Source organism: Drosophila suzukii (assembly GCF_043229965.1).
Source record: "Drosophila suzukii chromosome 2 unlocalized genomic scaffold, CBGP_Dsuzu_IsoJpt1.0 scf_2c, whole genome shotgun sequence".
NCBI lineage: Eukaryota > Metazoa > Arthropoda > Insecta > Diptera > Drosophilidae > Drosophila > Drosophila suzukii.
The window spans coordinates 18,790,854-18,812,167 of NW_027255896.1; the positions used below are offsets into that span (position 1 = coordinate 18,790,854).

General features: G+C 37.8%; 1 protein-coding gene and 1 long non-coding RNA gene across 5 annotated transcripts in view; both read right to left on the reverse strand.

The window, feature by feature from the left end:
- The window catches only part of klhl10 (kelch-like protein 10), a 92,973-nt gene extending 84,452 nt beyond the window's left edge, over window positions 1-8,521 (reverse strand). Inside the window, exons 1-4 of one of the 2 annotated variants that reach the window (XM_070998297.1) lie at window positions 8,402-8,521; window positions 7,986-8,338; window positions 7,649-7,933; window positions 7,289-7,553 (exon numbers count right to left, since the gene is read on the reverse strand). In XM_070998297.1, coding sequence (XP_070854398.1) covers window positions 7,289-7,553; window positions 7,649-7,933; window positions 7,986-8,302 — 867 coding nt within the window. In that variant the 5' untranslated portion in view covers window positions 8,303-8,338; window positions 8,402-8,521. Of the gene's footprint in view, window positions 1-7,288; window positions 7,554-7,648; window positions 7,934-7,985; window positions 8,339-8,401 lie in introns of those variants that run through there. The other variant, XM_070998298.1, reaches the window with a different exon arrangement.
- An 11,045-nt stretch (window positions 8,522-19,566) lies between these two features.
- Window positions 19,567-20,709, reverse strand: LOC139354476 (uncharacterized). Of its 3 annotated transcripts, none has more exons than XR_011605435.1 (3): window positions 20,336-20,663; window positions 19,787-20,103; window positions 19,567-19,733 (listed from the first exon to the last, which is right to left on the reverse strand). It is a non-coding gene; the product is annotated as an uncharacterized lncRNA (long non-coding RNA). The 3 variants fall into 3 exon arrangements; XR_011605434.1 differs by having other exon boundaries at window positions 19,787-19,866; window positions 19,933-20,660; XR_011605433.1 differs by having other exon boundaries at window positions 19,787-20,709.
- Between the last annotated feature and the right edge of the window lie 605 nt (window positions 20,710-21,314).

Sequence of the window (21,314 nt, forward strand, 5' to 3'; positions counted from 1 at the left end):
AAATAAATCAGCAATTTCAGAATCCGTCGATGCCTCCATTAAGTTAAAACGTACCGATGAAGGCAATGCTGACGACTTACGCTTGGCATTGACAAAGTTATAAAACTGCTTCGGATCATTTGAAAATTCAAATTTACATCGACTTAAATACATAGAATAGCAATGACTATTGAGAACATTAAAATCCTATCGAGCCACCACATATTTCGAAAAATCAGATGGCTTACCCGATTTCTTATACTTTTTATAAGTGTTTGTCTTAAGGTATTTAAGTCTTTGAAGCGCATTGGTAAACCAAGGTGGCCTGTTTGTCTTTGAAGGAAACCTATCAGGAACGCATTTATTAAAAAAGGTATTTAACACTATATAGAAGTGTTCAGTGGCACTTTCAATATCCATACAATTGTACAATTCTGTCCAATTATATTGAGAAATCATGTCGTTAAGTTTTTTATAGTTACATTTTCGGAAACATCTCACTTTAGTTTGAGAAACTAAAGGAGAGAGGGTATCAACGCATGGGAGGCAGATTGTCAATTCCATTGTTGGATGATATCGGTCTTCAGGTACAACAAGAGCGTCAATTCTAGATACCGTAACTTCAGACGGGTCTGAAACAAACACAAGATCTAGTTGTCTATTTAATGAATTCGGTATAAAGCTTATTTGCTGTAACGATAATTCTAGAAGACAATCTACAAAATCATGGGCGGATAGATGTATAGCGACTAGTGAGTCAGTAGGAGGAGACCAAGAAATATCAGGGAGATTAAAGTCACCCAAAACAATCAAAAGGTCACTGTTAGAAAAAAGGGACAGAACAGATTTTATCGCAGACAGGTGGTGCTCATAAATTATTAAATCAGAGCCAGGTGGAATATAGGAACATGTAACAAATATTGAGAATGATTGCAAGGAAACTTTCACACTAACAAATTCAATTTCATTAGGAGTATCAGAGTGAATTCTCTCGGATGTTAGGCTAGTGCTAACGGAGGAGCGATCGGTCCTATAGGCATTAAAATTGTTTGACAGAACTTCATTGTCAGATATCTCTGGTTTCAGCCAAGTTTCCGTAAAAGCCAAAATATCAGCAGTAAATGCAGAGGAGTCAGAATAAAGCTTGGGTAGCTTCATATTTAGTCCCCTAACATTTTGAAAAAATAACTTTTTAGTTTTTTGGCGCAGTGGAAGGTCTGTTATTTGTTCTCGGTTTATTGGGAACCAATTCCTTTATTACTAAATCATCATTAAGCCAAAAGCTTTCAGAAAGTAGTACCTTAAACACATCAGGCGAAGCAAATATTTTAAAAGACGATATACTACGAGCTTATGAAAATCTAAATTGTTCAACTAAAATATTCTCGGATGGGAATTTTTCACGAATAAATTCCAAAACATCCTCAGATGTGGTATCTGGGGTGAATCTCGAAACAAATAATTGTTTTCTATGTGGAACAACTGATAATTTCTTACGTCCCCCAGCAGCAGATTGCACCTCACTAAGCTGAGAGCCAGAACCGGAACTTCTGTACCTATAGGTACGGTCGGCACCGTAGCCGGCACTGAAGGTTTTTTTACCACCCAACTTCGAGAAGCAGTGACTTCACCTGAAACAGCTGTATCCATAGGCGCAGTAGGTTCACTTACCACAGTGTCAACAGAGACTGCTGCAGCCACCAAGTTCGGATTTGGGGTGGATACCCCAAACCGTATAAACTGCCCCTAAGCTGGTTTTTTTACGTTTAGGCGACTCAGTTAGTAATTCTTTATTATTAAATTGGGCACAAACGGAATTGAGCCCCTCATTGAGCTGCTTAAAAGCACCAGAGAGATTCAAAAGGCTGTCTCGAGTCTGCTTCATAAAGCCGCTCATCTCAACAACCATTTCCTTGCAGGATCCACATGACCACATGAGTCCAGAATTCTGATCAATGAAGTCTTTGACTCTACCAGTAAATCCTGCGCATTTAACGTGCATCATCGATTCGCAGAGCCAGCAGAAAATAAAAGGGTCTTTAGTTGAAGACGAAAGAGTAAAATTTTTCTTAGAGCAGACAAGAGCCATTTAAAGGAAATGAAATAAAATAAAATAATATATGAAAAATACCTCAAGTAAATTTGGCACTGGGATCAAATTCCAACACCACAAAGGCATAAAACACGAAAAAAATAAGAGCGCGAGATCGCGTATTAATTTAAATGTAAGAGAGCACGAGAGAATAAATAATATATAAAATAAAATAAATCTTCTATCGATTGAGCGTTGCTTGTGGGACACTGACAACTTTACGCAGGAACAGTTACAATGTAAAGCAAGCAAGAGAGAGAGAGAGAGAGAGAGAGAGAGAGAGAGACAAGAGAATAGCACACCAAAAGTCTACCAGAAATTTGGCAGGTTCAGAGAGAGTTTAAGTTACAGTTGTCATATAGAGCGGGAGAGAGAGTGAGAATCAAAGAGTTTTAGCAAGTTTAGTGAGTATAAAAATTACACTAACAAAGCTAGGAGATTAAACAAATCTAATATAAATGTTAAAATAACTATAATCACTGGGAGATCTAGTAAAAAACACTAAACACACTAACCCAGCGGTTAGACTAAGCTTTGTTAATAAACAAACACAAAACACTCGCAAAAAATCACAGAATAGACAAAAATTCAGAGCACAAGAGTAAACACAACCGTTCACAAGCGACGCTAAATCGACATATGAAATATAAACAAGGAAGAACGCTGTATTCGAGTACCTTGACTATCAGATACCCGTTACTCAGCTAAATAGAGATATGCCACCTACCGGCGGTATACAGAATTAAGCGTTATAGGCGTTAGAATGGGCGTGGCAAATTTTTTTTTGGATCAATCGATAGGTATTGACGAAACCAATACATTTCAGTTAAAATTTTTTATCTAGCATGAAAATTGTGGGCGTCGCAGGTTTTCGCTGTTTGTGGGCGTTAAAGTGGGCGTGGCAAACTTTTTTTTTGGTCAATCGATAGGTATTGATGAGAACAATACATTTCAGTTAAAATTCTAGCATAATAACTGTAGGAGCCACAGCTTTGGGCGGTTTGTGTTATGAATGCCGTAGCAAGAAATGCTTGTTCCTTAGTAAAGCAAGTGCTTACTCTTACCCTTTTTTCGGTCGAAACATGAAGCATAGTGTAATGTGGTTTTTGGCAAATTGAACATAAATATTCAGAGTTACACTTCCTGAAAGAAGATAGATTAAAGCATCTATTGCACAAGCTCTGTTTTCGGATAAATTCCCATTCGTTCTATCGGACTCATTCATCTAAATTTATAACTATTTGTTACAAAGTGTCCAACCATTTTACAAAGTAGACAACTTTCCTTATCAGTGTTATTTACCACCACTAAAAGCTTTCTTCTCATCATTTAGTGATGAGCTAAGAGAACAATCACGTTGCTCTAATAACTCCATTACATCGTTAAGTAATTAAATTTCCTTAGTTTTTTTATATGCGTTTCATATAAGCGCTTTATTGAATTTTCGGATAATATTGTGAGCGAAAATCACTTCAACATCCTCTTTTGTCTTTATTAAATGAATTGATTCATTTATTGAGTCAATAAACCATTTAGTTTGTTTTGCTGAATCATTGTCTAGAATGGGCAAATCGATCAAACGATTCAGGTGATCAGAGAATATTTTTCTCTTATTTTCAAACCGCTTGGTTAATAGTTCCCAAGCGCCGTTATAATTTTCGGCAGAACTTGACCGCAAGTGAGCAACCATACTCCTTTCCTCGCCTTTAAGAGCGGTTTTCTCTGTTATGAATTATTTCTTTAAATAATTCAGAAAAATGTCCCACCCTTTTCCTTCTCCAGTACAGGTGGGAACTTGTATTTTTGGTAATACAGGAAGGTCATAAACTCTATCCTATCATCGGAAGACTTCATCCTTTCGTCTAGGATGTTTCAAATGCTTTATCGTCAAATTCTAGTTCTTTGACGGATTCGTCGAAAAATTTGTTATTATCATGTCTTTTGAAAAACTTCTTTATTTAAGAGTCTGTTCTACTCCATAAAAATTATATTTTTTTAGCTCTAAATATGCATTCCTCACGGCTAGCCTTATTGAGCTCCTGAATGGTTTCCAATAAATAATTTTTTAATTGTTCGACATTTTTGTCGATTTGTGTGGGTCACTTTCTGCTTTCTTTTCTATTTTAGTATCAGAAATAACTTTAAGGCTCGCAAATTTTCTTTTAAAAGTTTCAACAACCTTACAAATTTCTTCAAACAACTTGTTGTTAAAGTAGTCATGATCGACTACTCCACATTTTAGCAATGATGCCTGATTTGCAACAAATCTAGCTTTGATGCTATCTAATTTAGTAATTCTTTTACTGGTTCATTGACCTGCTTTAATTACACTAATTTCTTTAGTCAGACTTGCTTGTGCTTCAAGGAGCAACATCTCGGACAACATTTTAATATTATTTAGTCTATGGTATTAAAAGGTTATGTTTGTAAAAAAAATGTTAACTTATCTGCTGCTTCCGTTGGGGTTGTTTAAAGATGAAATTTCTGCTTCGATGTCGTCTGCGAGATTTGGTTTTTGCTGCTTCGATGTCGTCTGTGAGGTATGGTTTGTTGCTGCTTCGATGACGTTGTTTTTATTTTGATTCTACTGCTTCAATGTTGTCTGCGAGATTTGGTTTTGCTGCTTCGATGTCGTTTATTTCGTTGTACTGCTTCGATGTCGTCAATTTTGTTGTTACTGATTCGATGTGGTTGTTTATTATATATATATTTCTTTTATTTTAACCACCTTGTGTTCGCGCTATGGAGTTCGTCCTTAAATTTTTTTTTTTTTTTTAAACGCTGTTTTTACTTAACCGAACACTTTTTATACCCTTGCGAAGGATATATTGATTTCAGTCAGAAGTTTGCAACGCAGTGAAGGAGACGTTTCCGACCTCATAAAGTATATATATTCTTGATCAGCATGACTAGACGAGTCGATATAGCTATGTCCGTCTGTCCGTCTGTCCCTCCGTTTCTACGCAAACTAGTATCTCAGTATTAAAGCTATCGTGCTAAAACTTTCCCAAAAGACTCATATCTTTGGCAGGTAGTATATAAGTCGGAACCAGCCGGATCGGACAACTATATCTTGTAGCTCCCATAGGAATAATCGAAAAAAATTTTTTTTTATAATTATATCTTTGGTGTTTTTTAACATATAACCTCCTATTAACATATAACCTCCTATTTTTTAATTAGTTTTGAATTTCGAATAATATTTTATCAAAATCGGACGACTATATCATAAAGCTGCCTTAGGAACGATCGAAAAATTGGTGGGAATATAATATGAAACAAATTATAGCTTCGGTGTTTTTTAACATATAACCTGTTCGTACCCAAAGCTACTCAACATGACCACACCCAACAAATCAAGCAGTAGCCAAGCTGGAAACAGTACCAGGCGCTCAGTAGCACCCACTGCATATGAGAATTGCTGATCAGCATATTATATGTCTCACTAACTCACCGTCTCACCGACTCAACGGCACACTGACCGGCCAATGCAGTCAGCACATTTTGCAGTGTCTGCCAAGCCAATTGACAAACTGCTGCTATAATCAAAACTCCCTGACCTACCTACCTACTTTAGAATATAGCGCACTTCACTAATCATTACACTAAACTTTCGTCTTCCAAGTAGTATATAAACATGTACCAAATGAAGAATAAATCAGTTAAATCAGGCGCTGGTTTAAAAAACTCTGGTGGAGGAAAACTTCAGAGTGCCTCGAAGGACCAACATGTAAGAACTGTCTAAATGAAAGACGTCCACATTTGTTGAGTTATAATTTCAAACTGATTTTATTTTATATAAGTTCTAGCTTATAAAGGTTACATAAGATTCTTACAACTGCTTATATATAGACCGACGCGTTACGAGGGTAATGTTGTGACTCGAGCGGGGGATCATTCTAAGTAAGATAGGCGGCATTTCTGCTTCCCGATAGCACTTATCTCTAAATATATGCTACAACCCCTCGCAGGAGGTCAAGTATTTATCAAGTGCTGAAAGGGCACAGATATTTTGATTCACAGACTGGAACTTTTAGATTTAGGTAAACAATGTGATCTTATATATAATATCATTTTCATGTGTGAACAGCAGGGCTGCGTCTTATGCGCTGTTCCATGCACGTCCAGATTGTTTCAGCCCATATATTGATTTACGTAACTTAAAGACGAAGTTGGGGGTGCGATTGTCAACAAAGTTTAAAGGTTGTTTCAAATATACATCTTCATGAAGCTCGGCATTCAAGTATTCATTTTATATTATAACCTGATGCATGTTCAGCTGCTTTTTTATGGCTACATCGAATGGCATTCGTAGAGTGTCATATCGAATTACAGGAGAGTATGTTTCCCAGTAGCTTGTACCAAACTGTTGTCCGCCACCTTTCACTGCGAGTAGAGACTTAAGTCGTTCGATTCCGCCATCCTTGTTTCTTTTGATGCGTTTAACTATTTTGATCCTATGGCCCTCTGCCCCTTGGGCAAATCTGTTAATGACCAAGTCTGTCTATAGTCGACGGCCTCGACTATCAGATATCCGTTACTCAGCTAAGAAAAAAGCGCCACCTATCGTTCTTTCCTACCGGCTGTTTACGATAATTCAGGTTTCATGTTGGCGCTAGTGAATCTTCGTAAGCACCAGATCTTCTGGATGATGGATCCCTTCTGACATCATCCCTCTCGCACTCTAATGAGCATGCTAATTATTTATTATGGCTTGGATACAACTTTTTAATAAATGGTCCGTTTCAAATAATTTGACTATGATTGTGATTTAAAATATATATTTATTATGGGGCTGAAACGCTTCCTTCTAACTGTTACATACTTTCCGACGAATCTAATACAGTCTTTTACTCTCCGAGTAACGGCTATAATTAGATCTATAGCTCCTGCCCGCTGTTAGCAAGTAGCTTAGAATTAGTTTTTAGCATTATATAAATAAATACATGAATTTAAAATCGGAATATCAGTAAATACCTAAAGTTTTTCGCCTCTAGCGAAGCTCTAATTATTTTAAAGTAAGTTAGGTCAGTAACTGGTATATTACAGACATTTGACTATAAAGTTCCTTCTTGTTGATTTCGAAAGCATCTAAAAAGGATATATTTTTGAAAAGGTAAGTGTTTGAAAGGACAAAGCTGTTCGGGAAACAACCAAACACCCAACTTGGTTTATTTAATAAGATTTCTCAATCGTATGATTAAGGCTTGTACCCACCTTTGGAGTCATCAGGCCCAACCGAACCCCGGTCATCAGATGTGCGACATGCTGCTTGCGGCTTTCCGGATTCCGGTCGATCCACTTAACGCACAATTTCCATACAAGGTCCTCTTCCCGTGTGTTAAGTTCATCATCGTTAATTATGCTGTAAAAGTCCTTAACGTTCATGTCCAGAATATCAGTATTGCGGCTTGCCACTTCCGTAAAATATCTAAGCGTGTAGGTTCGTGCCTTCAAGTGCAGGTCCTCCAAAAACCGGAACCTGTTGTAAAAATAATTAAAATGGTCTTGTTCTTTTGAAAACCAGCAAACCAAATATATGGGAAATAGCCGAGGAGTATTGAAATGTCAACTCACCGTGCGAATCCCATGATACTAACACAGTTTTCCGCGGTAAGGGTGTTACTGAGGAAATCCTTGCACTGATTTACCAAACCTACCATGCCAACATAGTCCGCGCATGTGAGAAGCTCGTGCACATTGTTTTCGGTGATGCGGGTTTGGCGCAGGTAGGCGTACTGAATTACACAGTTCATTATGGTTGCGCTTATGCCGGGGATGTGGATGACCGGACTCCGCTCGGCGGCAACTGTTCTAGTTGTTCGCTCGCGGCTGTCAGCACTGAATCCTGTAAACTGAGCGCTAACGGGGAGATGTGGCAATGGAGCATATGGAGGTCAAGTTGAGAACTCACCGAAAGTACGAGCTGCATGAACACATTATTGCCCGGTGTACATTGAAAGCCTGCTCTCCCACCGAAATCTGGGCATCGCACAAAAGATTCGCCTCGCGCAGCTCATTTAAAGTATTAAGGGCCTCATCGCTTACGGTGGGAGTCAAAGTGATAGCAGACTTCCTGTTACAATCGGTGCAGACAAGCTTGTCTTCCGCGTGATTACCGTTCGCGTTCAACTCCACCAAGTCCATTGTTAGGTCGGGGGTCAGTACGAGTCCAAGAGGCAGACCCTCATTGACGCTGCGAAGGTGGTTTTCGTATTGATTGCGATTCATTGGGAGAACGAGACAGCAGTTGCACCTCTTTCGGTTCTACGGTATAGGCCATCGTCTGATAGGGAGAAAGGAATGCCAAAAAGTAGTTATGATGCTTACCTTTTGAAATTCGTTTTGCAGATTTTTGCTTTTACTATGAAGAAGAAAAATCTCCGTGTTTAACTGAAGGAAAATGAATAGATACTTGATCGACAACAAAAAGATAGCTCTTGTAACAAAAAAGACTACTGACTCAGTACTGAAGTATAAGAGTACAAGATAAATGGTAAAGACAAAGGGACAACAATGTTTTGTCTGAAATTAAATGCCTTTCATGTATTTTTTGGTTGCTATAAACTTAAAACAATTTCAACCAGTTCTGGGTCAAACGTGACTGGCGATGTAAAGTACCGAGGATCTAATCATTGCAACCCTTCAGTGTGCAACACCTAGAAAAAAATACCTAAACTGCCCAAAAATGGCTAAGAACTTTAATAAAATTGGCCCAAACCTTGAGATAAGTCCATGTGTGGCCTAAGCTGTAGGAGTTCATGACCCACAGTTTTAGGTCCCTAATGGCCTTAAATGTGGACAATTTTTTGCCTACATTTTAGGTAATTGGCTGCTTAAAGATAGTATATATAGTACAAAAGCAATAGAAGGTAGAGACGGACATATATTCATGACCAGGATACTATCCAAGTCGATCCAGCCATGTCCGTCTTTCCGTATAAACGCTGCGATCTCGGAAACTATAAAAGCTGAAATATTGGGATTAGGCATGCAGACTCTAGAGATCCCTACGCAGTGCAAGTGCAAACCGCCCAAAACTGTGGCTCCTACAGTTTAAGTGCTAGAAAAATAAAAATTTCACTGAAATTTATTGTTCTCGTAAATACTCATCGATTGACCCAAAAAAAATGTTGCCACGCCCATCCTAAAGCGCACAAACTTCAAAAAATCGTCCATATGAACGCTGATATCTCGAAAACTAACAAAGATAGAGGGTTGGTACCTAAGATTTAGATTCCTCGTATGCAACCCAAGTTTGTTACGCTGAGGTGGCACGCCCACTCTTACGCCCACAAGTTGGCGTCCACAGTTTTGATGTTAGAAAAACCAATTTAACTGAAATGTATATTTCTCGTCCACACCTATCGATTGACCTAAAACGTATTCTACGCCCACTCTAAAGCCCGCAAACCTCCCTAGATGAAAACCAATAACGACAGAGGCAGACAATAATAAATGTATTTATGCATGTGTGTGTGTTAATAGTTGCAGGGCGAATTGCGCGGCAAAGCGAAAAGCGTTGCCGGCGCTAAGAGAGAGAAGAGCGGCTAAATTATGCAATTTAAGCAATTTGTCCTTTTTGTCTCCCCCTCTATTGTGATGGTAATTGTCCCAATTGTAATATGTTGTCCCAATTCAGATTGTACTCCAACCTTTTAGTTAGAGTTCTCTTTATTCAACGAATTCTTAACTCTATTACAATTCTTTGTACAGCTACTGAGAGTGTAGCCAGAGACGCCGGCAGAGCAGCGTTCAATGCTTAGGTATAGATGTATGTATTAGTAGCCGCTGGCGAAGAGTCGCCGCGGAGGAGGAGAGGTCTTATGTTCACTTGGTGACAGAGCGGTCGCGCATGTCAAATATCAGACTCAGCACTGTCCAGTCCCAGCCCAGTCCCAGTGCACTAAACGGCGATCATATTACCGGGCACTTGAAGAACTGTTTTGGACTTGTATTTGTGGCTTATTTATTGTGGCCAAGTGCTACAATGTATATGTAGTAATATTAAGGCAAAACACTGAGTACAGTGTGCATTCAATATGTGAACATACTACATCTTTCTCCTTTAGAAAAATAACGTAATTATATGGAGTTATTTTCTTAGTATATTAATTTGTATATAACAATAATAAACAATAAACAAAAATAAACAATATATATATATAAATTTATGCATTTTTAGTGTTTTTTTTGTGTAAATATGTTTTTACTGCTATGTATGTCCATACTTGAAATATTTGTAAAGTTTTAAGTCTATCTTTAAGTATTGTTTGCTTCATATTTTTATTGTTTGAAATTATTATATTTTCGTTATCTTCTAAACTTTCTACAGTATATGGTCCAGTATATTTAGAATCTAGCTTATGTCCTGTTTCATTTTTCAATAAAACTTTATCTCCTATAGATATATCTATGTCATTAGCCGTAAGGTCAAAAAATTCTTTGTTTTTCCTCTTATTTTCCTCTATCATAATTCCACATCTTTTATGTTCTATTTCTAATCTATATTTACTCTCTCTAGCATAATCATCTATGTTATATATAGGCTCTATGTTTTTTATGGTATTAAATTTGTGCCTAACCGAAGTAGACACTTCCGGGTCACACCGCGGGACAAGGGGGTAATGAGCACTTGTCGCTCGCAGGGGGCGCTATGATGGCAGGAAGATCGCGTCGCGGCAATGGTAACGATGGTTACTGCGATGCCGGACCACAGGCGATGCTGGAGCTGCGCTGAGGGTGAGCTAGATGCTTGATTTGTTGGGTGTGGTCATGTTGAGTACCTTTGGGTACGAACATTCTCCCCCCCCCATGGAGGAGTACCCTCAATTAAGTCGTGATGTCGGTCAGGTGGATCTTTCCTTCAACTGCGGTTCACGTTTATTATTCAGGTCCTTCACATCTTCTAGATGCTGCTTAACACTCCCCATTGCGATAAAATTGACATTACCGTGTGGACTGAAGTTGTGCCCTCGTAGCACTTGATCATTTGGCACGTCTATAGTATGTGGACATTCTGCAACAAAACTAAGATATTTCTTGGTTAGGTTTAGAAATGTTGAACCAAAGTCAGCCTTCTTGTAGGTTTTAAATTGATGAGAAGTCGGTTCTATATTCATCGGATTTTTATCTTTTGTTGGCTCATAAGCAGCGTTCGGTCCTGCAAAATCACTTCTGCCTTCTACCAGAATAGGGTTGATTTCCGTATCAGATGAGGTTTCTTTATTGAGATAACCTGTGATTACATAACCAAGCCTAGTGCCTTGTGCCAAAGGTTTATTAGGTCCTAGTTCAAGAAGTTCACCGGTTATTACACGAGAATACACCTCAGACCCTAAGGTTAGTTCAATGGGTCCAGGTTTCCGAAAGTCAGGATCTGCTAATGGCAGTCCCTCGGGAATATTAAGATCGGTTGTAATCGGTACTGACGGTTGGTCTGTAATGACTGTGGGCATAATAAATACCTCTAATAGTTTTTCAAACCCTGATGTACAGGATGAGAGCTTTAGTGTTGATCTAATTACTGTTGATATCTTTCCTCCGATTCCAGATATTTCAATCGGTGAACCTTCCTTAAGAGATAGCAGCTCTGCCATTCTCCTTGAGATAAGATTCACCTGTGATCCACCATCTATTACAGCGCGACATGTTTGTAATTGACCGTTTGGCCCTTGTAATGAGACCTTCGCGGTCGCGAGCAGAGTATATTCTCCTACGTTGTCGTAGCCTGCAATGGTTACTGCGCCGGCCACTGGATTGCTAGTTGGTCCTTTGTGTAACAGTGAATGGTGCCGTTGCTGGCAGACTCGACAATTGGTCGGTGATCCACAGTTTTCAACCATATGAGCTGTCGACAAACAATTTGTGCATGCTCCTATTTGAATAATGGCTTGGCGCCGTGTTTTGGGGTCCATTTCCTGGAACCGGCTACATGCTCTAAGATTATGTGGTCCTAGGTGACAAATCTTACAGCTCTCTTCGTTGCGAACTGACTGATGGCGGAGTGTTGCTGTAGGTTGAGCGCTTATCGTCTCCAGCATGCAAGCGCGCCGCTCAACAAACGTCAGTACACTCCATAACGTTGGAATTTCCGTTGGTGCATCCGCTATATTTTCCAGAGCAGCTAGCGACTGCTGGTCTAGTTTTCTTCTGATAAGAAAGCACAGGATTGGATCCCAGGATTTTGTGCTGACATCGAGGTTTTTAAGAGTACTTATTGAGTTTTTTATAGTGTCATGTAAGGCCCTTAGTTGGCGCGAGGAGCCATCAATAGACATATAGTCAATAATTTTTCAATGGCGGCGAATACTAGTATTTTTCCGTTCCGGCCTTTAAACGCAACCAGGTGTCGTCATAGCCACCCTGTGAGAAGGCTGTGTCTGTCAAGACGTTTCTCGCTTCACCACGAAGCGAACTCTGTAGAATATGTAGTTTTTGACTGGCCGAATATGGTTTATTATGTACCAATTCCACAAAGAGATCATGGAACCGGGGCCAGTCTAGATACTCGCCGTTGAACTCCGGAATGCTAATTGGCGGAAGTGCCAAGTTTAGGCTCTGATTTAACTGATTTAGCTTACCGGAATAATAGCCGTCTCGGTGGCGTCGGTCGGCAGAATCCTTGCCATAATTCTTAATGAGCTGTTGGATTTTCCCTTGCAGCTCGTTTTGTGTGTCTAGTAATCGATTGTGTAAATCGATTCCTGTGTGACTTGTTTCCTCAATGAATGAAGTAGACATATTGTGTGTCTTGGAAACAAAGAATCTTGTGAAGCTAGATGAAGCTGAGTATCCTGTGAAGCTGGATGAAGCTGGCGTTCCTGTGACGCTGTAAGAAGAAGCGTGTCCTGTGAAGCTGAATGAAGCTGTGATTCCTGTGAAGCTGGATTAAGCTTAGTATCCTGTAAAGCTGGATGAAGCTGGGTATCCTGTGAAGCTGGATTAAACTGAAGTTCCTGTGACGCTGGAAGAAGAAGCGTATCCTGAGAAGCTGGATAAAGTTGTGAGTCCTTTAGTGGGAAGGGGGTTGCTTGAGTGTGATCCTTTGTTGTTAAAGGATCACGTCGGGGTCACCAATGTGTGTGCCTAACAGAAGTAGACACTTCCGGGTCACACCGCGGGACAAGGGGGTAATGAGCACTTGTCGCTGGCACGGGGACGCTATGATGGCAGGAAGATCGCGTCGCGGCAATGGTAACGATGGTTACTGCGATGCCGGACCACAGGCGATGCTGGAGCTGCGCTGAGGGTGAGCTAACGTGGTTAGCTGCTAGTTGAAATAGTGTATTACGAGCCCTATTCCCAGATGTAGGAAGTAGAACCGCGGAGTTATGAGATGCGGTGATAACTGACTTATTCTTCATTTGGTACATGTTTATATACTACTTGTACCACGGAAGTTTAGTGTAATGATTAGTGAAGTAGGCTATATTCTAAAGTGCGTTGTTGACTTTGCGTAGTTGGCTGACACTGCAAAATGTGCTGACAGCATTGGGGGGTCATTGTGCCGTTGAGTCGGTGAGACGGTGAGTTAGTGAGACATATAATATGCTGATCAGCAATTCTCATATGCAGTGGGTGCTACTGAGCGCCTGGTACTGTTCCCAACTTGGCTACTGCTTGATTTGTTGGGTGTGTTCATGTTGAGTACCTTTGGGTACGAACAAAATTGTTTTGGCAAATTCGATGTTTTGCCAAAAACTAACTCATATGGACAGTAATCATGTGCCATTGAGGATGTAGTGTTGAAGCAGTATACGAAATATTTTAACCATACGTCCCATTTAATTATTTTATCAATCGATATGTATGAGCGTATGTATTCGTGAAATGTTCTGTGACTTCTTTCTACTGTTCCAACTGTCTGGTGGTGGTGTGCTGTAGATGTCATATTTTTAATTTCAAAATATTTGCACAAGTCGTTTATGATTGAATTTTTATATTCGGTTCCCATGTCCGAAATAAATGTCTTCATTGGACCGTTCCTTAATATAAAAGATTCGAAAAAAGCTTTTGCGACAGTATTTGCACTTTTATTGGCAATTGGAATGCCAACTAAATGTTTTGTTAGATCACATATAAGTGTGACTGCATATTCGTAACCATATTTTGATTTTGGTAGTGGACCAATTGTGTCTACTATCACTCTGTCGAAAGCATTTATTGGAATGTCTGTGATTGTCATAGTAGTCTTTGTATGTGTTGTCACTTTTGATTTTTGGCATTTTTGACATTTTCTTATGTACTTAGTAATATATCGGGTCAAACCTTTCCAATAATAATATCTTTTGACCTTGGCCAAGGTTTTAGTTATGCCAGTGTGTTGTACTGGATCGTTGTGAAATGTAGCCAGTATAGCTTATTTTTCTTTATCATTATATAAGTTAACAACAGCAATATTTCCGCATATTTTTCTCCAAAAATATTGCAACATTGTCAAGCACAAAGTTGCAGCCCAAGTTCAATAACATAAAGTTCAATAACATAAAGTTCAATAACATAAACACGAGCATCCGGTCAGCCGCAACTAAGTACGGAATACGAATTCTGCAGACCCTGCAGATTCTGCAACCAAGCAATTTTGTCAACGCTACCAACGCCGCTGCCAGCGCCGCTGCCGCCAAAGCCAACGTCGCTGCCCCAACCCACAGCTATAAATAGGGATCGCTATGTAGAGTAGAGTAGTTCCGATTTGTATCTCGAATAAATAAGACATCTTAATCCAATTTTTGAAGTTTTAATTATTTGGAAATTAACTGGCGCCCGAACAGGGACCAGCGCGAGTAAATCCGATTAAGTTCGATCAGTGCTAATAAATCCGTGCAACTCCGTTGACTTTAAAGTGCAACGCGGGGACATCTGATTAAGTTCGATCCGTGCGGAAAATTATTAAGTGCAACTCCGCTGGCCCACTCAGGTCAGAATCAGAGGAATTCCTTCATAATAAAATTGAAGCTGAGAACGACAAACGGTCGGCAAAATAATTGCTGATCCATCGGTGGACTACAAGTACTGGACATTCTCTATTCGTGTGCGTTACAGGATCCTCAGTAGGCAACAAACAGGAAGACATCCGGACCACCAGGAGAAGTAGCCACATCAAAGTTAAGTTAAGTGAAAATAGTGATTAAGTGAAACAAATAAGAAACCAAACTAAATCAAAAATCTAAATTAAAAATTTTTGCAACCAATTACAAATCAATAAAAGATGTAAAGTTTAAATTAAAATTTGAATCTAAAAATTATCAAACTCGAATTATTAAAATAAAATTAAATTTAAAAATCTAAATACAAATAAAATCAAACATAAATAATATTGCACATAATTTAAATTAAATAATATTGCACCAAATTAAAATTAAAAAAAACATTCAAATTTTAAACTACAACTTAAGAAATTATATTAAGAATTTGAAAAAAATTTTCCCCCAACAAATTTACCTTTACCATTTAATTTCACATTAATATTATTATACCCTTGCAGAGGGTATAATGATTTCAGTCAGAAGTTTGCAACGCAGTGAAGGAGACGTTTCCGACCCCATAAAGTATATATATTCTTGATCAACATCACTAGACGAGTCGACCATTTTATGAAAAAAATTTTTTTTTTTAGTTTGGCTGGTTCATGACATAGCGACATTCGTACTGACTAAGAATCTTTTTTTTTTTTATTTTTCAAATGACCACAAGGGTAGAAATCATGGCGACGAGGACACGGCCTTTTTTTTCCCTCTACTTCAAGGACGCATAACTCGATGAAAAAAAAAAAATTTTTTTTTTAAATTTTATTTTATGTACTCTTCTAAGTTAAATAAACAAATGATAAAAAACCCGACAGTAAAAATATCAATTGTTTAGTTTTAATTAATTGTTAAAAAAGGCTCGAAACTAGAGCCTCTAGACTAGAATACCCCCTTAAAGCTATCGGGCTGAAACTTTCCCAAAAGTCGTATATCTTTTGCAGGTAATATATAAGTCGGAACCAGCCGGATCGGACAACTATATCTTATAGCTCCCATAGGAATAATCGGAAAAAAAATGTTAAAAAATTATATCTTTGGTGTTTTTTAACATATTACCTCCTTTCCTTGGAAATAACATTTTTTAATTAGTTTTGAATTTCGAATTAAATTTTATCAAAATCGGAAGACTATATCATATAGCTGCCATAGGGACGATCGTAAAATTGGTGGGAAAATAATACGAAACAAACTATAGCTTCGGTGTTCCTTAACATATAACCTCCTACGCTTGGAAATAACATTTTTTAATTTGTTCTCAATTTCAAATTTAATTTTATCAAAATCGGACGACTATATCATATAGCTGCCATAGGAACGATCGTAAAATTGGTGGGAAAATAATATGAAACAAATTATAGCTTCGGTGTTCCTTAACATATAAACTCCTACGCTTGGAAATAACATTTTTTAATTTGTTCTGAATTTCGAATTAAATTTTATCAAAATCCGAAGACTATATCATATAGCTGCCATAGGAACGATCGTAAAATCGGTGGGAAAATAATATGAAACAAATTATAACTTCGGTGTTTTTTTTTAACATATAACCTCCTACGCTTGTAAATAACATTTTTTAGTTCATTCTGAATTTCGAATTTAATTTTATCAAAATTGAACGACTATATCATATAGCTGCCAAAGGAACGATCGTAAAATTGGAAATAAAATTTTTAATTAGTTCTGAATTTTTTTGAATTTAATTTTATCAAAATCGGACGACTATATCATATACCTGCCATAGGGACGATCGGAAAATTGGTGGGAGAATAATATGAAACAAATTATAGCTTCGGTGTTTTTTTTAACATAAAACCTCTTAAGCTTGGAAATGACATGCTTATACCCGTTACTCGTAGAGTAAAAGGGTATACTAGATTCGTCGGAAAGTATGTAACAGGCAGAAGGAACCGTTTCCGACCCCATAAAGTACATATATTCTTGATCAGGATCACTAGCCGAGTCGATCTAGCCATGTCCGTCTGTCCGTCGGTCTGTCCGTCCGGATGAACGCTGAGATCTCGGAAACTATGGGAGCTAGGCTATTGAGATTTGGCGTGCAGATTCCTGAGCTTCTTACGCAGCGCAAGTTTGTTTCAGCAATGTGCCACGCCCACTCTAACGCCCACAAACCGCCCAAACCTGTGACGGCCACAGTTTTCATGTTAGATAAAAAATTTTAACTGAAATGTATTGGTCTCGTCAATACCTATCGATTGATCCAAAAAAAATTTTACCACGCCCACTCTAACGCCCATAACGCTTAAATCTGTCTACCGCTGGTAGGTGGCGTATTTAAATCTCGATTTGTTGCTTGCATATCTCCATTTCCCTTTGGTCCCTTTAGCTGAGTAACGGGTATCTGATAGTCGAGGTACTCGACTATAGCGTTCTTCCTTGTTTTAAATTAGTTTTGAATTTCAAATTAAGTTTTATCAAAATCGGACGACTACATCATATAGCTGCTATAGGAACGATCGGAAAATTGGTGGGAAAATAATATGAAACAAATTATAGCTTCGGTTTTTTTTTATATATTATCTTATACTATTGGAAATAACATTTTGTGTATTTTTAAGAATCTCGAACTATATTTAATACAAACCGGACGACTCTAACATATAGCTGTCAAAGAAACGGTCAGCGAAATAATGAAATATTTATTATACCCTTGCAGAGGGTATAATGATTTCAGTCAGAAGTTTGCAACGCAGTGACGGAGACGTTTCCGTCCCCATAAAGTATATATATTCTTGATCAGCATCACTAGACGAGTCGATCGAGCCATGTCCGTCTGTCCGTCTGTCCGTCCGTTTCTACGCAAACTCATCTCTCAGTTTTAAAGCTATCGGGCTGAAACTTTCCCAGAAGTCTTATATCTTTTGCAGGTAGTATATAAGTCGGAACCAGCCGGATCGGACAACTATATCTTATAGCTCCCATAGGAATAATCGGAAAAAAAATGTTAAAAAATTATATCTTTGGTGTTTTTTAACATATTACCTCCTTTCCTTGAAAATAACATTTTTTAATTAGTTTTGAATTTCGAATTAAATTGTATCAAAATCGGACGACTATATCATATAGCTGCCATAGAAACGATCGTAAAATTGGTGGGAAAATAATATGAAATCAATTATAGCTTCGGTGTTCCTAAACATATAACCTCCTACGCTTGGAAATAACATTTTTTAATTAGTTCTGAATTTCAGATTAATTTTTATCAAAATCGGACGACTATATCATATAGCTGCCATAGGAACGATCGTAAAATTGGTGGGAAAATAATATGAATCAAATTATAGCCACGGTGTTCCTTAACATATAACCTCCTACGCTTGGAAATAAATTTTTTTAATTAGTTCTGAATTTCGAATTTAATTTTATCAAAATCGGAAGACTATATCATATAGCTGCCATAGGAACGATCGTAAAATTGGTGGGAAAATAATATGAAACAAATTATAGCTTCGGTGTTTTTTAACATATAACCTCCTACGCTTGGAAATAACATTTTTTTATTAGTTCTGAATTTCCAATTAAATTTTATCAAAATCGGACGACTATATCATATAGCTGCCATAGGAACGGTCGGAAAATTGGTAGGAAAATAATATGAAACAAATTATAGCTTCGGTGTTTTTTGACATATTATCTTATACTATTGGGAATATCATTTTTTGTGTTTTTAAATTTAATAATTATAGCTGCAAGGGTATATAAGCTTCGGCTTGCCGAAGCCAACTTTCTTTCTTGTTATATTTGAAATGAAAACAAGGAAGAACGCTATAGTCGAGTACCTCGACTATCAGATACCCGTTACTCAGATAAGATAAGTTAGCCGCGCACTTTGTTCTCTCTCCCTTGCTCTCATTTCTCGGCTCTGCTTTTGTTTCAGCCAGCGCCAAGAATGAGAAAGCAACACATAAAATAGACAAAAAACATTTATATTTATGTACATATGCTTGCTAAACATACACAATTTTAAGGCACATTCTGTATTTCAAAATATTTGGTTGAATAGCTTCCCTTCAGTTCCAAAAAAAAAAGTTTCACTTGTGAATCACCTTGTGAATCCCGTGGGACATGTCCTCTTGCACAAGTGAAGAACAAGTGACGCTCCATATAGAAAATTGTATGAGATGTCCGCATTTTCACAAGTGAAAATTCAAATGCAAATTTTTCGAAGTCCTACGGGATTTCACTTGTTCCTTATACTCATTTTTCGTATGGCCTGTCACGTGCCGGTAACTCGTCCCAAGTGAATCACTTGGGAAAATCAGAATTTTTCCTTGAGTTTTCACTTGTGAAATCACTTGCAAGGGACACGTCCCAAGTGAAACACTTGGGAAAATCAGAATTTTTCCTTGAGTTTTCACTTGTGAAATCACTTGCAAGGGACACGTCCCAAGTGAATCACTTGTGAAAATCAGAATTTTTCCTTGAGTTTTCAATTAAAAAAATATAGAATTTAATTCATTTCATTTTAATTCATTTTAATTATATGGTACTATTTAGATTTTCAAAAATTGTACAATTATTGTTTCTGTTTTTTTGCTTCGTAAGCTTATTTTTAACGTTAGACATCGCCGTTCTTAAACCTTTGTCCGGGTCCTCTGAATCCTTGGCCAACGCTCCTGAAAAACATATGTTTAAAAAATGCGTTTTATTTGTTTAATTGTATATTTACCTTTTATAGCTTGTTGCAGAATTTTTATTGGCACAAAACATTTCGTCATCTACTTTCGGCTAACGGAACCCATTGAATACCTTCAAAATTTACGTACTTTAAACTAAGATCAATGCACAACATCTTAAACTTAATGTAGCACTTACCTGACTTTATTATATTAACTAAACGATTAAAGTAACTCTGCTGCGCACCATTAAAATGGATGCTTCCCTTTCAATCACTCAAACAGAATGCACCAAGTCTTCTCACCCCTTTACTAGATTTCTTTTGTTTTCTCTTCGCTGTTGGCGCGTGCCACTGCACCTATACCCTTTCTAAAGTAAAATATATCCGACTATATAGTTTTTACTTCTTGAGTAAAAAATACAATACGATTTTTTTTTAAATGTTAATACTTAAATGTTTTAAATACTTAAATCAATTTTAACGGACTAAATTTCTATAACTTAACTATAAAATTATATTGTAATAAGAATGTATAATAAGTAAATATAACATTATAAGTAAATTCAATTTACTAAATTTTACTATAATCAAATAGTTTACTTTTATAAAACAATATTAGTTGTTTTTTTCGATACACAATAATGCTCCTAAAATATTAGGGCATTCACATGTCGCTTCTTCACGAAAATTTTTCCGCCGAAATATTAGTCGCTAGCCGAACATAACGGAGAGACGCAAAAAAAATAACGGACCAGCCGAAATTTGTCTCTGCGAGCGCGGAGTGCAGGCAGATTATAAGACAAGAAAGAGAGGGAAATATCCGAATATCTGCCTCTCTTTGTTGCACGATCGTTTTCGTGGGCAGTCTTCTACGCTGCGCCGACTGCTCTGCTGACGTCAACAGCGGCACAGCGTTTTAGGCAAAAAAAAGCTTTTTGCCTTGAGCCATGTCACCGCGTCCCTACTGCAGAACTGAAGGGTTTGTTTGAAAGAATTCTATTTGGCGCGGATATTAGTTTGCAATTTTTTACATCCACACACATGCATATATACATATGTATGTATGTATATCGTTTTCTCGCTCTAGTGTCAAGGCTTGTCCTAACTGCTTTGGTTTGAGAGCATTGGACTGAAAACGGAAAAGTTTTTTATTATTCATTGAAAGAGATAAATAAAGATGTACACATCTTTAAAGGTTTTTGCCCGTCAATGGGACAAATGGATAAAGGGTTCATTATTCAATAGAATAAGTTAGCCGCGCACTTTGCTCTCTCTCTCTCTCTGAGCGCCGGCAGGGCTTTTTTCTTTGCCGCTAAGTTCGGGCGGCAGCTATTTACATACACACACATACACGCGTAAAAACATTTCGCATTGTCTGGCTCTGACGTCATAGCTTTTTTTCTTGGGAGGTTTGTGGGCGTTAGAGTGGGCGTAGCAACATTTTTTTGGGTCAATCGATAGGTATTGACAAGACTTATACATTTCAGTTAAAATTTTCTATCTAGCATCAAAACTGTAGGAGTTACAGTTTTGGGCGGTTTGTGGGCGTTAGAGTGGGCGTGGCAGTCTACTGAAACAA